Genomic DNA, 16,182 nt, shown 5'->3' on the forward strand with positions numbered 1-16,182 from the left:
CGTGCCCCACCCTGGACTTGTCACTTTCTCTTTAAAGCCTGCTCCTCATCCTCTTTTCTGTACTGCATCATCCATACAGGTATCTGAGCAGTAAAATGATCCTCAATCTTATTTCTCCCTTTTAAACATCCACATTCTAATGAAACCACCTCCTAAATGTTTCTTGAATCTGTCCACTTCTGTTACCTCCATCGCTAGCCTGGTTCCAGCCACCATCACCGCTCACTGAACTCTTGTCATAGCCTCCTATTAGGTCTCTCTCTTGCCTCCAGTCTTACTTTCTCTCTCCACTAAAATGAAGCTAGAATGTGCTTTCAAAAATGCCAATGTGATCCTGTCATTCCTCCTCCTCCTCTTCCCCCTCCTTATTTGGCTTCAGTTTTCCTCTTTTTTAAAAAAAAAGTTTAAAAGTTAAACAAATTGTAAAATATACCGAAAATTGACAGTTTTAACCATTTAAAAATGTACAGTTCAGTGGCATTAAGTACATTCACATTGTTCTGCAACCATCACCGCCATTCATCCTCCAGAACTTTGTGCATCTTGCAAAACTAAAATGCTGTACCCTTTAAAAAATAATTGCTCACTCCCCACCACCCCTGACAACTACCATCCTGGTTATATGAATTTGCCTATGTATATTATGTGAATGGAATCATGCAGTATTTGTCCTTTTGTGACTGGCTAGTCTTAGTTAGCATAATGCCTTCACGGCCCATCCATGTTGTAGCATGTGTCAGAATTTCCTGCCTTTTTAAGGCTGAATAATATTCCCATGGTATCCATCAATGATGGACTGGTTAAGAAATTGTGGAGAATCTGCAGTGGAACACTATGCAGTGTCAAAAAGAATGAGTGCATGATATGCCTCCATCTCTGAGATGTATTATAGGAAAAGTAGGAAAAGCAAATTACAGAAATAGATTGTGTGTAGTATGCAAGAATTTGTTTAAATAAAAGAGATATATATTTGTTTATGTATAGGAATTTCTAGAGGTCTGCCAAAGAAACTAGTAACACTGGTTGTCTCTAGGGAGGTGAAAGATGGGTCAGGAGTGGGAGGGAGACTTGTTTCTTGTGTAAAGTTTTGGTCTATTTGAGCATTTTTTATATGCCTGTTAACTTTTAAAAAATAAATAACTACCAGTATGCACATTATTAAAAATTTCCCATTAAATTACCTGATTTTGTTTATCTATTCATCCTTCAGTAGACAAGGGTTTCTTCTATCTTTTGGTTGTTGTGCATAATGCTGCTATAAACATGGGTGTTCAAATATGTTTGTGTTCCTGCTTTCAGTTCTTTTGGGTGTATACCAAAAGTGGAAAATCATATGGTAATTCTGTTTTTAATTTTTTTAAGGAACTGTCATACTGTTTTCCATAATGGCTGCACCACTTTGCATTCCCACCAGTAGCATACAGTATTCCAGTTTTCCCATATCCTCATCAATGCTTTTTATTATCTTTAAAACAAAATAACCATTCTATTGGCTGTGAAATGGAGTCTCATTTTGGTATTGATTTGCGTTTCCCTGATGATTAGTGATGTAGAGCATGTTTTCATGTGCTTATAGGCCATTTGTATATCTTCTTTGCCAGAATGTCTGACTGAATCCTTTGCCATTTTTTGAATCAGATTGTTTGTTACTGTTGTTGAGTTTAGGGATTCTCTCTATATTCTGGATATTAATCCTTTATCAGATATATCATTTGCAGATATTTGCTCCCATTCTATGCATTACCTTTTTACTCTGTTTATAGCATACAAAGGTTTTAAATTTTTATGAAGTCCATTTTGCCGATTTTTTCTTTTGTTGCTTATGCAATTGATGTCATATCCAAGAATTTATTGCCAAATCCAATGTCATGAAGCTTTTCCCCTGTGTTTTCTCCTAAAAGTTTCATAGTTTTAGCTCTTACTATTTGGGACTTTGATTCATTTTAGTGAATTTTTGTATATGATAGTAGGCCAACTTCATTCGTTTGCATTTGGATATCCAGTTTTCCCAGCTCTTTTGTTGAAAAGACACTGTAATGAATTCTGTAGCTTCATTCTAAGTTTTGATATCAGGAAACTTATTCTTTTTCAAGAGTGTTTTGGCTCTTCCAGGTCCCTTGAAATGCCATATGAATTTTAGGATGGCATCTTGTCATTTCTGAACAAAACATTTTCCAGTGAAGATCGTTTGTTCTTGAAGTCTGAACTCCATACCATGTGATAGAGAGCCCTTTAAGATATAGCACCTGCATGTCACCTCACCTTCATCTCTAGATTTTCTCTAACTCCCTTTACCCAAATCTACTCTCAAACTTTCAGAACTATTTTCAATTCTTCCATCAACCATCCACCGTTTTCTGGGGCCTTTATATTAATCTGCTTTCTGCCGTTCAGCATTGTCTGTCTGACCATGTCTTCTTCCTTCAGATCTCAGATCCACATCTTCCAAGAGAAATTAAGAAGATTGTACTTTGTGTTCTCCCTGAGGACCCTCATTCCCATGTTGCCTCCACCGCATCTTAACTGCTTATTTGAATACTCCCTTAGTCTGTGCTGAAGGAGCGGTGTCTTGTTCACGTTTGTATGCCTAGTCCTTAGCACAGCACTTTCGTGTAGTAGACCCTCCAGGAATGTTGGTTTAAATAAATTCTTGAAGTTTTTTTTTCTGGTATTCTTCCAAGGGATAGTTTTCTAGTGTGTTGGAAAAGTCAAGAAAAGGACAGGAGTTGGAAAACCCATGGATAACACAAGAGAGGTGTTTAGTCCTTCCAGCCTTTGCATGCTGTGTTCCAATTTGACTCGCCCACAAAAGCGTTGAAATTTGCAATCATTTCATTCCACCAGTCCTCCAAGACATTCTAGGCACGGATTAAGTTAGGAAAACAGGAATTAAGGCTGAGACCCGGAGCACCCGGCTAAGTTAGAAAGAGGGTGCAGAAGTGTGGCGCAGTTATCAAAGGGTATTTCACTGCGCCGCAGGCTGCGGACGCACCGCACTGGCTCGGGCGCCACCACGCGCCCTGGAAAGCGCCTCCCGCGGGAACGCGCGGCCGGTTCCCGGGTGCTGGCCCAGGAGCAACAGGTGACCGGAAATGGAATCTGCGCGGGCCTGTTGCTTAGCAACCAACTCTGCCGGGAAGCTAGACAGCCCGGCGCTGAGGGAGCGGAGACCGCCGAGTCCTCGGGCGCGGCGTTTCTTGTCCAAGGGGTTCGCGGGGGCTCGGGGCAGGAGCGATTCAGGAGCCACCAGGTGCCGCCAGCGCGTCCTCACAGCCATGAGCAGCCATCAGGTGAGAGGGCGGCTCCTCGCCAGGCTCGTCCTGCCGCGAAGCTTGCGTCGTATTTCAAAACTGATGGAAGCCCAGTTCTTCCGGGCTCCCCAGTTGTGAGCCCGCGGGGTACAGCTTCCTTCACCCCACTTATGCCCTGGGATACTAAGCGTTTTCTGTGAAAACGCATATACTTCCTTCCCAACCGTTCCTACTTATGTTGTCATAACAACCAAACACAACACTCGAGCAGTGGGCCCCAGAGGGTCCAGCCGTATGCAAATGGTGGGTGTGCTGGGGTGGGGGAAGCTCAGTGGGGAGTTGCCGTGGATTTGGGCTCTAGGACTGGAATTCAAGCCCCTCCCTAGCTGTGCGAATGCAGACAAATCACTTGGTCTTTGTAATAAGCCTTCTCTCCCTTTTATGCAAAGGGAGAAAATTAGAACAATTTTTCCTCCTTTCCAAGGTTGTTACGAACTTCAAATAAGATGCCATACCACAGGTGAAAGGGTTTGGTAAGTGGCAAATGGGATGTCTTCTTAGGAAAACATCTCCGTGGCATGTAACAAAAAAATGCCGGTGAAAATGTGGGTGATTAGTCAAATCCATTTCACCTGCCTTCACTAATCAAACTCGCTTTTAATTGTTGCTACAGAAGACTTGCGTGTCCTCCAAGCAGCATGTAGCCTAATAATAAGAGGTTGCCTCAGCTGTCTTCCAGGAGCTTGGAGTCAGCTGTGTCTCTTTTGAGTCGAGCTGGTTAAGACTGGACAGGATCACCCACCCTCCAACTGGGCATGCCAGAGTGTTCCGCGTGGTGACCTTTTGACATTGGAGGGGCAAAAGTTGCACCTTCAGCTCCTGCTAGGCATCTCCATTCTTGAAACTGTAGAAGCCTGTAGCTTAGTTACACCCGCACTGAATGGTGATAACCACACCGTTTCCCAATCACCTTTCCCCACGCTCCCCACGCCCCCTGACGCCTCAGACCGCCCTGCTGCCTTATTCCTTTATCCCGTAAATACCCCAGCCTCTTGTCTTCTGGGAGCTGGATTTGAGATTTGTTCTTCTGTCTGCTCCTTGGCCGCCTTGTGAATAAATCCTCTCTGCTGCAAACCTTCGACGTCTCAGCATTTTGGCAAAAGGAACCCGATTGGTAACACATGTTGTGGTAGCTACTTTCGAGAACTCTTTCTTTACTGAACTTAAGAGTAACTAAACAAAAGAAATGCTGCGCAAGTGGTCAAACATCTTAATGCCAGAATAGAATGGGGAGACGCTGAACGTGGGTATGATTCTGGGCAGCTAGAAAGCAGCTCTAACTCTAGTTTTGTATGAAAAAGGAACCTTTAAGCATCCTGTTGATGAATGGAAAACAACTTACCTTTTAAGCCTGCAAATTTTGGTTAGCTTCTTGTTTGACTCTAAACTGTAATTCTTTCCTTTCCAAGGCTTTATCATTTTTTGGTGGTGTTGGAGTTTATTGTGGAAATGTTAAAAGTAACATCGAGTTGTAGATTGCTAACAGAAAATGTCAAAACCCCTAATCCATTATTTAATCAAAAAAGTAAATCAATCGGCCTGATGCCCACGTCAGTCTTTGGCTTGATCTTGAATCATATTCTATGGTGTGGAAATTTAAAATACATGTTTACCATGTTTGCAGTGGTATTTCTTAATAGCTATTATTTCACAAAGCCCCAGTTGACCAGTTTACAACTAAAAAGCAGCCACTAAAAACCTGCTTGGCAATTAAGTTTCACTTTTTCTTAATAAAAGTGATATTTGGAAATTACACCCCTCACCCCTCCCCTCAAAGGGACTATATCAGTGAAAAGGCAGTGAGACCTTGAAAGAACGGGCGTGATCCCATGTAGAATTATTTACATGTTCTACCTGCTATTTTTAAACAGCAGAGGTCCTTCTCTCACTGCTTTGGCTGATCTTTAATTTTAAAACTCTTGAAACTTTTATGCTAATTTTGAGTATAGTTTTCCTTCTGAAAGAGGGAAAATTTTTATATTTTAACCTAAAACAAACGGAATGGATTAAACTCTTGGAAATGCCATTTTTATGTGACATTTACTTATGTATTCATTTAGTTTGAAAAAGTGAGCAGGTGGTAAAATCATATTTGCTGAAGGAGCTTTTAATATATTCATCTCATTAGTGGAAAGTTGCAAGTGACATGGCATTTTTCAGGAATAGCAGTCTGAACTCTTAAGTGAAGTATTTAAAAGAAATATAAATCCCTTGCAACTGCTCATTTCATTTTTTAAAATTAGATAAAACATAAGGCATTTTGAGTTTCAGTTGAAGAACTTTCAGGGGTTTAAAATACAAATATCCACAGAGGACGAAACTCCCCACAAAATCCACTACAGGTTGTGGGCAGAGAAGAGGGAAAATCTGTCAGCCTATCGCCACCCTGGCACTTTTTCTAGTGGTTAAATTAAATAATTTTCCATTATATGGTGCTCATTCTGTTTTCCTTCATCATATCTTCCTGATGTCATTGCTTAAAAAGGAGATCAGAGTAGAAACAGGTGGCTATGAGGCCAACAGCATGGTGATTGATTTTAACAGCCAAAACTCAGAACACATGATGACTATATTTAAGTCAACCCTATTAAATTTTGAGAGGTGGTTGTTGATTTAACCAGACAACTTCGTAAGAGTATTGTTGATTTTTTTAACCAGATACATTCATAGATTCTGGTCATTTGATCAGAATGGTTAAATTTGGATTATACCAGGTTTAAAATATCCCTACTGATAGACAAGTCATTGAAAATCAGCAAAATAAAAACTAAGCTTCAAGCCAGACTACTTAAAGAAGACCTTGACTCTAGCAATTTTCATACTGGTGGTGAAAAATTGTTGGTCAGGATCCCAAGAGAAAACAGATGGCATGCTCAAAAGGATTTAATTGAAGAAAACTTACAAAAAGACCATTTGGAGAGGTGTTAGCAAGGTTAAAGGAAGGAACCAACAGGGATGGGAGGCACGTAAGGATTAGTAACAACAGAAAGCCATTACCACTCCTGGGCCAGACGGGTCAAAGAAAGGAAGCCTCATTCTCAGAAATTGGGGAGAACTGGGGGCTTGGAATGGTAGCTTCTGAGAGGAGCTGAGCTCTGGAAGAATTTGGCTACTATCAAAACTATGGGAAACAGGGAGAACTAGGAAAGAAATATCCCAAACTCTCCCCTCATCCTCTCGTCTCCTAAGGGTGCTTCTCATTGCTTAATCCACACTGGAAGCCAAAGTGCTGGAAGCCCAGATGATACCCATACATAGAAGTCAGCCTTATAGGCACAGAGCGGGAAGGAAAACATGGGACTGGATTGGGGCAAAGAATAACCATCACAGAAATTATTATAAGTAGATGCAGACTTCATAGATATTTCCCTGTTGACGAATCAGCTGGGATTAAAAGTTTGTAAGTCAGTTGTTTAGATCCTATAATGCATTTTTTCACTCAATCTTCATACCTAAGAATATAAGTAACAAAATATGTATAAGACCTTTATGAAGAATATTGTAAAATGTTTTCAAAGGATACACTTCCCAATATACTCCTAGGATGTGAATAAAGAAATACATGGTATTCATGAAGAGTCAATATCATAATGATGTCAGTTTTTTCCAAATTATTCTAGAAATTTCAATGTGTTTCTGTCAAAATCCCCCAAAGTTTCAAGCAATGTAGATCCTAAAATTCACATGGTAAAGGCCAAGATTGTGGATAATAATTTTTAAGAATACTAAGGTGGAGAGAATTGTCCTATGGATTTCAAGACCTCTTGTGAAGTCACAGTAATTTAGACAATGTTATATAATTTGTTTACAGGTAGACAAATATACCAGTGGAGTTAAATAGAAAAAAAAATACTATACACACAACCTATATAGTATATACGTGTGCATGAGATGAAATTGTGTTTATATTAAAATTCATGCTAAAAGATGTTTATTAAAACATCTTTTGTAATAGAGAAGCATTGGAAGTAAGCTAAATGTTCATTTACAGGAGAATGGATAAATTGCATTATATTCATACATACAGCTATACAGCTGTGAAAATCAGGAAAGTTCTCAATGTGGGAAGTGAGAAAACCAGTCTTGCTTGAGAGAGTTTGAAAGGCAGTTTCCCCCTTTGATGTAAGGGAAACTTGCTGGAAAGCTGCCCTTAGGAGTGCCAGTGAAACCTGCAGCCCTGCTGGAGGGTGACTGCCACTGGGTCAGGCACACACTGCAGGTTGGGAAGGTGTCCACCGGCAAGGATGCTGGCAGCTGGCAGCCACACCATAGGAGCAACAAGAAAAAGCACTGGAACGAGGAAGAAAAGTCCCTTCCTCTTACAGTGTCCCTTTTGAACTCTCTCTAGCATTGTGCCAGCTGGAGAAAAATGTTTGTAGATTCCTAAAGAACCACCAAGGAGAGCGAAAAAACATTGATTCGATCATGAGAGGCAAGAAATTGATAAGTGGCCAAAGTGCAACTCATATTATCTGTTTTATAAATCAGAGTACCCCCACCATGGAATTATTCTCCATTGCAAAGAAGATAAAGGCATTCTTCTCTGGAAGTTACTGCTAAATAGCACAAATGTAACTTACAGTAATGTGAGAATGCCTTAACATGAATACATTGTCCCCCTAGGAAGTGGTACATTCTGGGGAAAAAAAATAAAGTTTTAGCAGTGGAGAAGGGAGGTGGGGACTAAGTAAATGGACACTAATTAGACTCAGATAAATTAAGATATGACCAATTCCCCACTGAATTGTCTTGGCACTCTTGTCAAAAATCTATCGCCAGTAAATGCATGGGTGTATTTCTGAACTCCCAATCTGTTCCTTTGATCTATAGATCTATATGTTTATCCTTATGCAGTCTGCATTACTGTAGCTTTGCAGTGAGTTGTGAAATCTTTCAGTGCAAGTCTGCCAGCTTTGTTCTTCTTTTTCAAGACTGTTTGGCTATTCTGGGTCCCTTATATTTCCGTGTGAATTGTATGATCAACTTGTTAATTTCTACCCAAAAAAGGCAGCTGGGATTTTGATAGCAAGTGTTGAATCTGTAGATTATTTTTAGGGGAAAGTATTGCATTTTAACAATATTATTCTTACAATTCATGAGCGTGAGGTGTCTTTCCATTTATTAAGGTCTTCTTTTATTCCTTTCAATAATGTTTTATAGCTTTTATTGTACAAGCCTTGCACTTCTTTTGTTAAACTTATTTCTAAGTATTTTACCCTTTTGAATGCTATTGTAAGTGAATTTGTTTCTTAATTTCAATTTTGGATTGTTTGTTGTTAGTATCTAGAAATAGAATTGATTTTTGTGTATTGATTTTGAATCTTGCAGCCTTATTGAGCTCTTGCATTAGCTATAATAATTTTGTGGATTCCTTATGATTTTCTGTACACTGTATTAACCCATCTATAAAGTGTGTTTTAGAATATTTTGGGTGATATGTGCTTTACTTTATATTACATACTCTGTAAAATTTGGTTGATGAATCAATTTTAGCATTAACAGAGTAAACAGTTTGCTTTTTTTGTATTTTTTTCATGCAGGATAAATCAGCCAGCAAAGAAAAATCCAAGACACCAGTCAGATTTTTACCACGATCTACGGTAATTTATCAGTATCTCACACTTTATTGCTTTTATAACAATGTTGTTTACTAGTTTTCAAACTTGCAACTAAGTTACTTAATTTCTGATTTTTAAATTTCTGTTCTCCATTTTCTTTTCTGATGGAGATCATCTATGATGTGTGTGTGTATATATACATATGCGTGTGTATATGTATATTTACACACACATACATACACCCCTTAGGAAATACAGCTGTCTTAATAAATGTACTGTAAGCCATAATAACCTAGTATGTACAGAATTTTGGAGTATTCTGAATAAAAGAATTGTGGAGATGGGCCGGTAGAAGCACTATTGGAGCGGGGAAACAAGGACTTGGATAGCAGATTTTTCATTAATGGTTGTGTGACTGTTGGGGAGTCACTTAACTCTGCCCCTGTTTCTGGGTTTGAAGTGAGAGTGGTTCATTTGATGATCTCTGAAAAGATGCCTCTTCCAGTGCTTTTAGCTACAGGAGATTTCTTGGATCTTGGCCATCCTTTTTCACATTTTGTTGATGTTAAATTATCATTGTCCTGTGGAAGAGGTAGTTAATAGACATTTTCAGTTGATCACGTGCTGGACAAATTAGATTTTACTGCAATAAATTTGCTATCAAATAATTATGTTGAGTTTAATAGCTTTAAGTTACACTCTTGTGACTCCTGCAAGTTGAGTTTAAGTGGAGTTTCAATGTAAACATTATTTGTTTTGAAAGGTATTTCAAAAGCTCAGAATGAACTATAAACTGAAATCTAGGTGGCTTCGCACAGAGAAGATCTCTAACAATTTGAAATAAAGGAGTTTTTCAGATTAAAAAGAAAACTCCAGTGAAAATTTCAGGTGAACGTTCTTGAATATTTCAAAGTACACGTTTTAATTGTGAACCTATTTGTATCAATAATGCTAGGATTATCACACCATGTTCTAGAAAATAAAATCAGAGCTTTTTTTTTTAGTTCTGCAAATACTTAAGTTTTCTATGTTAAAAGACAAAGACCTGAAATGGAATAGATATTTTATTTTCTCTTTAAAAATTTAACACGTTTAAAAATGGAACAAAAATTGCCACTAGGTTTTTAAAAAAATTTTGTTAGTATATATATAGGCCTAGAAATATTAGCTGAATTTAAATTTACTTACTGAATAAATATCCAGTGGCTGAAATGAATAATCCTTTCTAGCTAGTGAGGCATATAATTGCTTAAAATGTTTATTTAGCTGGTTTAAACCTTATACTGTGCTCATATTTGACTTTATCTTGCAATTTTTCTTCCATATCATTTGAGTTTTATGTCTTTGAAGATAAATAATATTTGAAAGAGATATTTTAAAAATATTTCATTGATCAAAAAAGGTGTATTTGACTATTAAGGTTTGCACTCGGATAAAATTTTCCAGCAGTAGTTAAGATTTTTAGGGGGGTAATAATTGCATTTATTTACATTTTTCATAAAAACTAGTTTGTTCTTAAATAATGAACATTGTAGATGGAAGGATAAGTGGCAGAATTAGAGCCATTAGGCCATTTTTAGTAACACACAGCTTTTCTCAGGGTGGGGGAGACTGCAGAAAACAATGAAGTTAACCTACGATTTTTTACCCACATAGCGTCTGTGGAAATAGACTCTTTCACTAAGTGAAAAAAGGTGCTTTTGACACAGGAAAAAATTGGGTGCAAGAGGATGGCCATTTGCCGGGTCCCAGGTGAGTCCCTGAGATGCACCTTACCAAGTAAGGATCCTTGGCTTCACGCAGGAAAGAGTTCAGGAGCGAGCCGTAGTTGAGTAAAAGTAGATTTGTTCAGAGAGATGTACACTCCATAGGCAGAGTGTGGGCCATCTCAAAAGTCAAGAGAAAGGCCTAGGGGATACACATTCCATAGGCAGAATGTGGGGCATCTTACTCGGAGGCCTCAGAAGTTGGGGTTGGCTAGGAAAAAATGATAAAAATAAGGTGTGGGAGTTGTTAGTTTTTATGGGCTTGGTAACTTCATATGCTAACAAGTGGGAGGATTATTCCAACTACTTTGGGGAAGGATCTGGGATTCCCAGAAACTGGGTCAACACTCACCCTTTGACCTTTTATGGTGAGCCTTGAAACTGTCATAGCACCCGTGGGAGTGCCATTTAGCTTGCTCTTGTATTTCAGTGATCGTGTATTGAAGCTCAAGGTCTGCTGGGAATTGATTCTTCCACCACCTTGGTGCTAATTGCTGTGCCCTGCCCTCTTCCCTCCTGTCTCACTGTGAGTAGGGTAGTGAGGGCTGCTCTGACTCCCGCAAGTCATAAAGAAAGGAACCTTTTGCTTTGCAGTCTCTGGCAAGCACCTGCTTTTTTCCAAAGTCAGCTTCTAGTATTATATGGTGCACCCATCCAGGGTTTTTTTTAATGTATTGTGTGATGACCCAAAGTTTGGAGTTCTCAGAACTGGCAGAAGTTGGGATTGGCATTTAAAAAGTGATGGATTTGAAATTTGACACAGCATTGTAAAATGACTATGACTCAATAAAAAAATGTTAAAAAAAAAAGTGATGGATTTGGGGTCCTAGAAATTTGATGAAAAAAATAACTCCCAGGGATCTAAGCCCACGTGACCATATAAGGCCTTTCTAATTGGAAGACCTAGAGTCATATTCATTCTAGACCTTCATACTCCTGGAGGTGATCCTTGTTAAAATCAAGGGTGACACAGTGCTGGTGGCCCCCAGCCTCTTTGAGCTGATGACCAGATACTCACCCTTTCTGCACACCTCACTCACCCCATGAATCGAATCTAAAATCCTTTATGGAGCAAGATAAGAGTGGAATGGAGGGGGAGATGAAAGGATGGAAAAGCACTGCTTTTTGAGTGTCTTAGCCTGTTTTCCTATGAAAGAAGAGCTGAAAAAAGTACCTGTGTACAGTTTCTTTGAGAGGTGACCTCAGGAAGCAGGAGTAAAGGATCAGGGAAAGTAACACTAAGAAGACAACACGAGGATGTGTTACCAAGTGGTTGTCACACTAGGCAACTGGGATGGTCCTGCCATGACCTTCTGAGTTGCTTACAGAATGCTTCCTGTGATTATCCACCTGAGGTCGATCAGGGTAGTAGCTTGTAACCATCAGCTCTCATCCCTTGTTGGTGGAGAGAGCTCCTGAGGCTGTAAACTTCCACCTACTTCTAGCTGCTCAAGTGTGAGTGCAGAATTGTCTACCCCGAGGGTCCCATGCTATGGCATCAAAGAAGCCCCCAAGCACAAAGCAAAAGATGTGTTATTGAGCTAAAGTACCATCCTTCCTACCTGAATTGAAGCCAGCACAGAACTGTTCACTGTAGCCTTGTCTGGAATCGAGGTGAGGCCGAGAGGATGTGAAAGAAAGTGAAATAAGAGTGTCTGAAACAATAGTCAATGGAATTCTCTTGGTCCAGGCTCACAAGAGTTCCAAAGCATTGGCATATGTCTAAGTCATCATCTGAAAGGAAGATATACACTAGCATGGAATTGCTTGTCAGCATTAAAAAAAAAAATGTAGCTCTTATTTTAAAATTCACCCCTCTGGTTTTATTAAAGAACAACATTATTTAGCTGGATGGTATTCTGGCTTACGTGTGGCTGCTCTTTTTGGTTAGCCAGAGGATCACTATTCATAAAATATTCTGTTTTGTACATGTAGAACATCCTGCAATGCAGGGTAAAGAGGAAACATTAAGGCCCTCAGCACTCTTCTCCACTCAGGGTGCTGGTGAGACCAGAGATGGCAGCTTAGCATGCAGACTGGGTGCTGCCAAGATCCTAAGAGGTTGAGTGTGTGGGAATTAGTTAGAAGGCTGGGGTTAAGCAGAGTGTTTTGGACGTTCGTTGTGACTCCAATGCAGTAGATGTGATCTGAATTGCCTTTGTGTCCCAGTATGAAAATTCTAGAGCGCTTGGACCATATACCATTTTCCTTCTATCCACAGCTGCATTCTTAGCAGGCCTTTGCCACATCCTCATTCTCCCCAAAGGGAAGCCTTCCATTCTGAGAATATCTATTGTTTTCAGCAAGTAACTTTTTAGCTTGAAAAGATTGTGTTCATGTTTCCCTTCATACCCTGTGGCCCCCTGAGGATTAAAGAAAACAGAACTGCATGTGTGTGAAACATTCACCGAATTTGGTGTTTGTATCTGAGAAGTGCTGTCTGAAGCTCATTACTTTCCCTTCCCTTTTCTTCCTTTCCTGTTTTATTGAGACATACTTGACATGCAACACCGTGTTAAGTTTGAGGTGTACAACATAGTGGTTTGACTTACACACATCATGAAACGATGACCACAACAGATCTAGTGAACATCCATCATCTCATATAGATACAATGCTAAAGAAATAGAAAAAACTTTTTTTCCTTGTGAATTTTTTCCTTGTGTTTTTGATAAGAGCCATTCTGACAGGTGTGAGGTGGTATCTCATTGTGGTTTTGATTTGCATTTCCCTGATGACTAGTGATGTTGAGCATCTTTTCATGTGCCTGTTGGCCATCTGCATGTCTTCTTTGGAAAAATGTTTATTCAGGTCCTCTACCCATTTTTTAATTGGTTTTTTTTTTTTTTTGATGGGTTGTATGAGTTCCTTGTATATTTTGGATATTAACCCCTTATCAGATATATCATTTGCAAACATTTTCTCCTATTGAATAGGCAGCCTTTTCACTTGTTGATTGTTTCCTTTGCTATGCAAAAGCTTCTTAGTTTAATATAGCCCCAGTAGTTTATTTTTCCTTTTGTTTCCCTTGCCTGAGGAGACATAGCCAGAACAAAAAAATTACTAAGACTGATGTCAGAGGGCAAACTGCCTGTGTTTTCTTCTAGAAGTTTTATGGTTTCAGATCTTACATTTATGTCCTAAAATCCATTTTATTTTTGTATATGGTATGAGAAGGTAGTCCTTTTTGGTTTTCTTTGCATGTAGCTGTTCAATTTCCTAGTACCATTTATTGAAGAGACTTTCCCTATTGTATGTTTTTGCCTCCTTAGTTGTAGATTAACTGCCCATATAAATGTGGTTTCATTTCTGGGAGCTCTGTTCTGCTCCGTTGATCTATGTGTCTGTTTTTGTGCCAGGTACCATGTGATTTCTGTAGCTTTGTCGTGCAGCTTCAAATCAAGGAGCGTGATACGTCCAGCTTTGTTCCCTTTCTCCAGATTGTTTTGGCTATTCAGGGGCTTTTGTGTTTCCTTACAAATTTTAGAGTTATTTGCTCTAGTTCTTTGGAAAAATGCCATTAGTATTTTGATAGGGATTGCATTGAATCTATAGATTGCCTTGGGTAGTACGGCCATTTTAACAATATTAATTCTTCCTTCCGTGATGCTGGGAGTCAGAAATACTGAATGATATCCTCCAAACTGAGAAGGAACTGAAAAATGAAGTGGGCAACTCCATAAAGTGAAATTAGGAAATGTATTGTGGGTAACTTACACACAGGCAGGAAGGGTTGGGTGGACAAATGATCCAGAGGCATTGGCACCGGCACTGAGCACTGCTGAGAGGGATACAGGGGAATTTAAAGAGGCCAAAGCTAAAAACAGAATTTGACTACTAGGGAGAAGCTTGTCTGCACCAATGGGAACTGGGGTTTTTCCCTCCCCCTGGCTCTGTCATGACCATTAACCAGTCTGCATCAGCAAAAGGCACACTTCTGATTTTCATATCAGATAAAGGCAAGGGTAAAAGTTGAATGGGAATTCATCTGGCCTGGGCACATTCCTTGAGAATTAGGCTCAAGCTCAGTCATGTGTAAAGGGGAAGGTTTAGGACAGTAGACCTAAGATAGAGCTGACAGAACAGAGTCAGTTTGGTCCAGCCCTACACACGAGCATGGTATACCGTTCCATTTGTGCAGCCTTCAGTTTCTTTCATTAGTGTCTTAGTTTCCTGAGTACAAGTCTGTTACCTCCTTATATTTACTTGTGTGTATTTTATTCTTTTTGTTGTAAAGGAATTGGTTCCTTAATTTCTCTTACAATGTGTTAGTGTACTAAAACGTAGCAGATTTCGGTTTATTAATTTTGTGTCCTGCAACTTTACTGAATTCACTGGTGAATTCTAGTAGTTTTTTGGTAGCATCGTTAGGATTTTCTATATGTAATATCATCTCATCTGCAAGCAGTGACATTTCACTTCTTCCTTTCCAACATGGATTCCCTTTAGTTCTTATCTGATTGCTGTGGCTAGGACTTCCAACAGTACAGTTGAATAATAGTGGAGAGTGTAGGTGACCTTGTCTTTTTCCTAATCTTAGGGGAAGTGCTTTCAGCTTTTCCCTGTTGAGTATGATGTTAGTTGGGGCTTATCATATGTGGCCTTTATTGGTGATATATGTTCCCTCTATAGTCATTTTGGTAAGACGTTTTCTTAATCATAAATGGATGTTGAATTTTATCAAAAGTTTTTTCTGCATCTATTGAGATGATCATGGATTTTATTCTTCAGTTTGTTGCTGTGGTTTATCACATTGATTTGCAGGTATTGAAAAATCCTTGCATCTCTGGAATAAGTACCTCTTGATCGTGGTGTATGATCCTTCTAATATATTGTTGGAGTTGATTTGCTGGTATTTTGTTGAGAATTTTTGCATCCATGTTCATCAGTTTTTGGTGATATCTTTGTCTGGTTTTGGTATCAGGATGATAGTGGCCTCATAGAATGGGTTTGAAAATGTCCCTTCCTCTGCAGATTTTTTTTTTTTTTTTTTTTTTTTTTTTGGAATAGCTTCAGAAGGGTAGGCATTAACTCTTCTCTAAATGTTTGGTAGAATTCACCTGTGAAGCCGTCTGGTCCTGGGCTTGAGTGATGTCCACTGCTCTGTCTTCCAGGGCTGATCTATTCCTCTATATAATCTAATCCACTGTTGGTTCTTTCTAGTATATTTTTTATTTCAGTTATTGTATTCTTCAGCTTTGGTTGGTTGTTTTTTTATATTTTCCTCCTCTTTGTTAGACACTTCTAACTTCTCTGTTTATCTGTTCTCCCGAGTTCTTCGTGATCTTTATGATCATTACCTTGAACTCTTTATTAGGTAGATTGCTTACCTCCACTTTATTTAGTTCTTCTTCTGGGATTGTATCTCTTGTTTCTTCATTTGGAACATATTCCTCTGTCTCCTAATTTTGCCTAATTTTGTATTTTTATTTCTATATATTTGGTAGGTTGGTTACTTTTCCCAACCTTGCAGAAGTGGCCTTATGTAGTAGATGTCCTATGGCGCCTAGCAGCATACTCACCTCTGGCCACCAGAGCTATATGCTC

The 16,182-nt window shown here is 39.1% G+C and overlaps 1 protein-coding gene across 1 annotated transcript in view; it reads left to right on the forward strand.

The window, feature by feature from the left end:
* Positions 1-3,141: 3,141 nt before the first annotated feature.
* DNAH7 (dynein axonemal heavy chain 7) overlaps positions 3,142-16,182 on the forward strand; it is a 220,378-nt gene continuing 207,337 nt past the window's right edge. Inside the window, exons 1-2 of the mRNA XM_032480142.1 lie at positions 3,142-3,290; positions 8,852-8,911. Coding sequence (XP_032336033.1) covers positions 3,276-3,290; positions 8,852-8,911 — 75 coding nt within the window. The 5' untranslated portion in view covers positions 3,142-3,275. The remainder of the gene's footprint in view (positions 3,291-8,851; positions 8,912-16,182) is intronic.

The sequence above is a fragment of the Camelus ferus genome, chromosome 5 (assembly GCF_009834535.1).
Source record: "Camelus ferus isolate YT-003-E chromosome 5, BCGSAC_Cfer_1.0, whole genome shotgun sequence".
Classification (NCBI taxonomy): Eukaryota; Metazoa; Chordata; class Mammalia; order Artiodactyla; family Camelidae; genus Camelus; species Camelus ferus.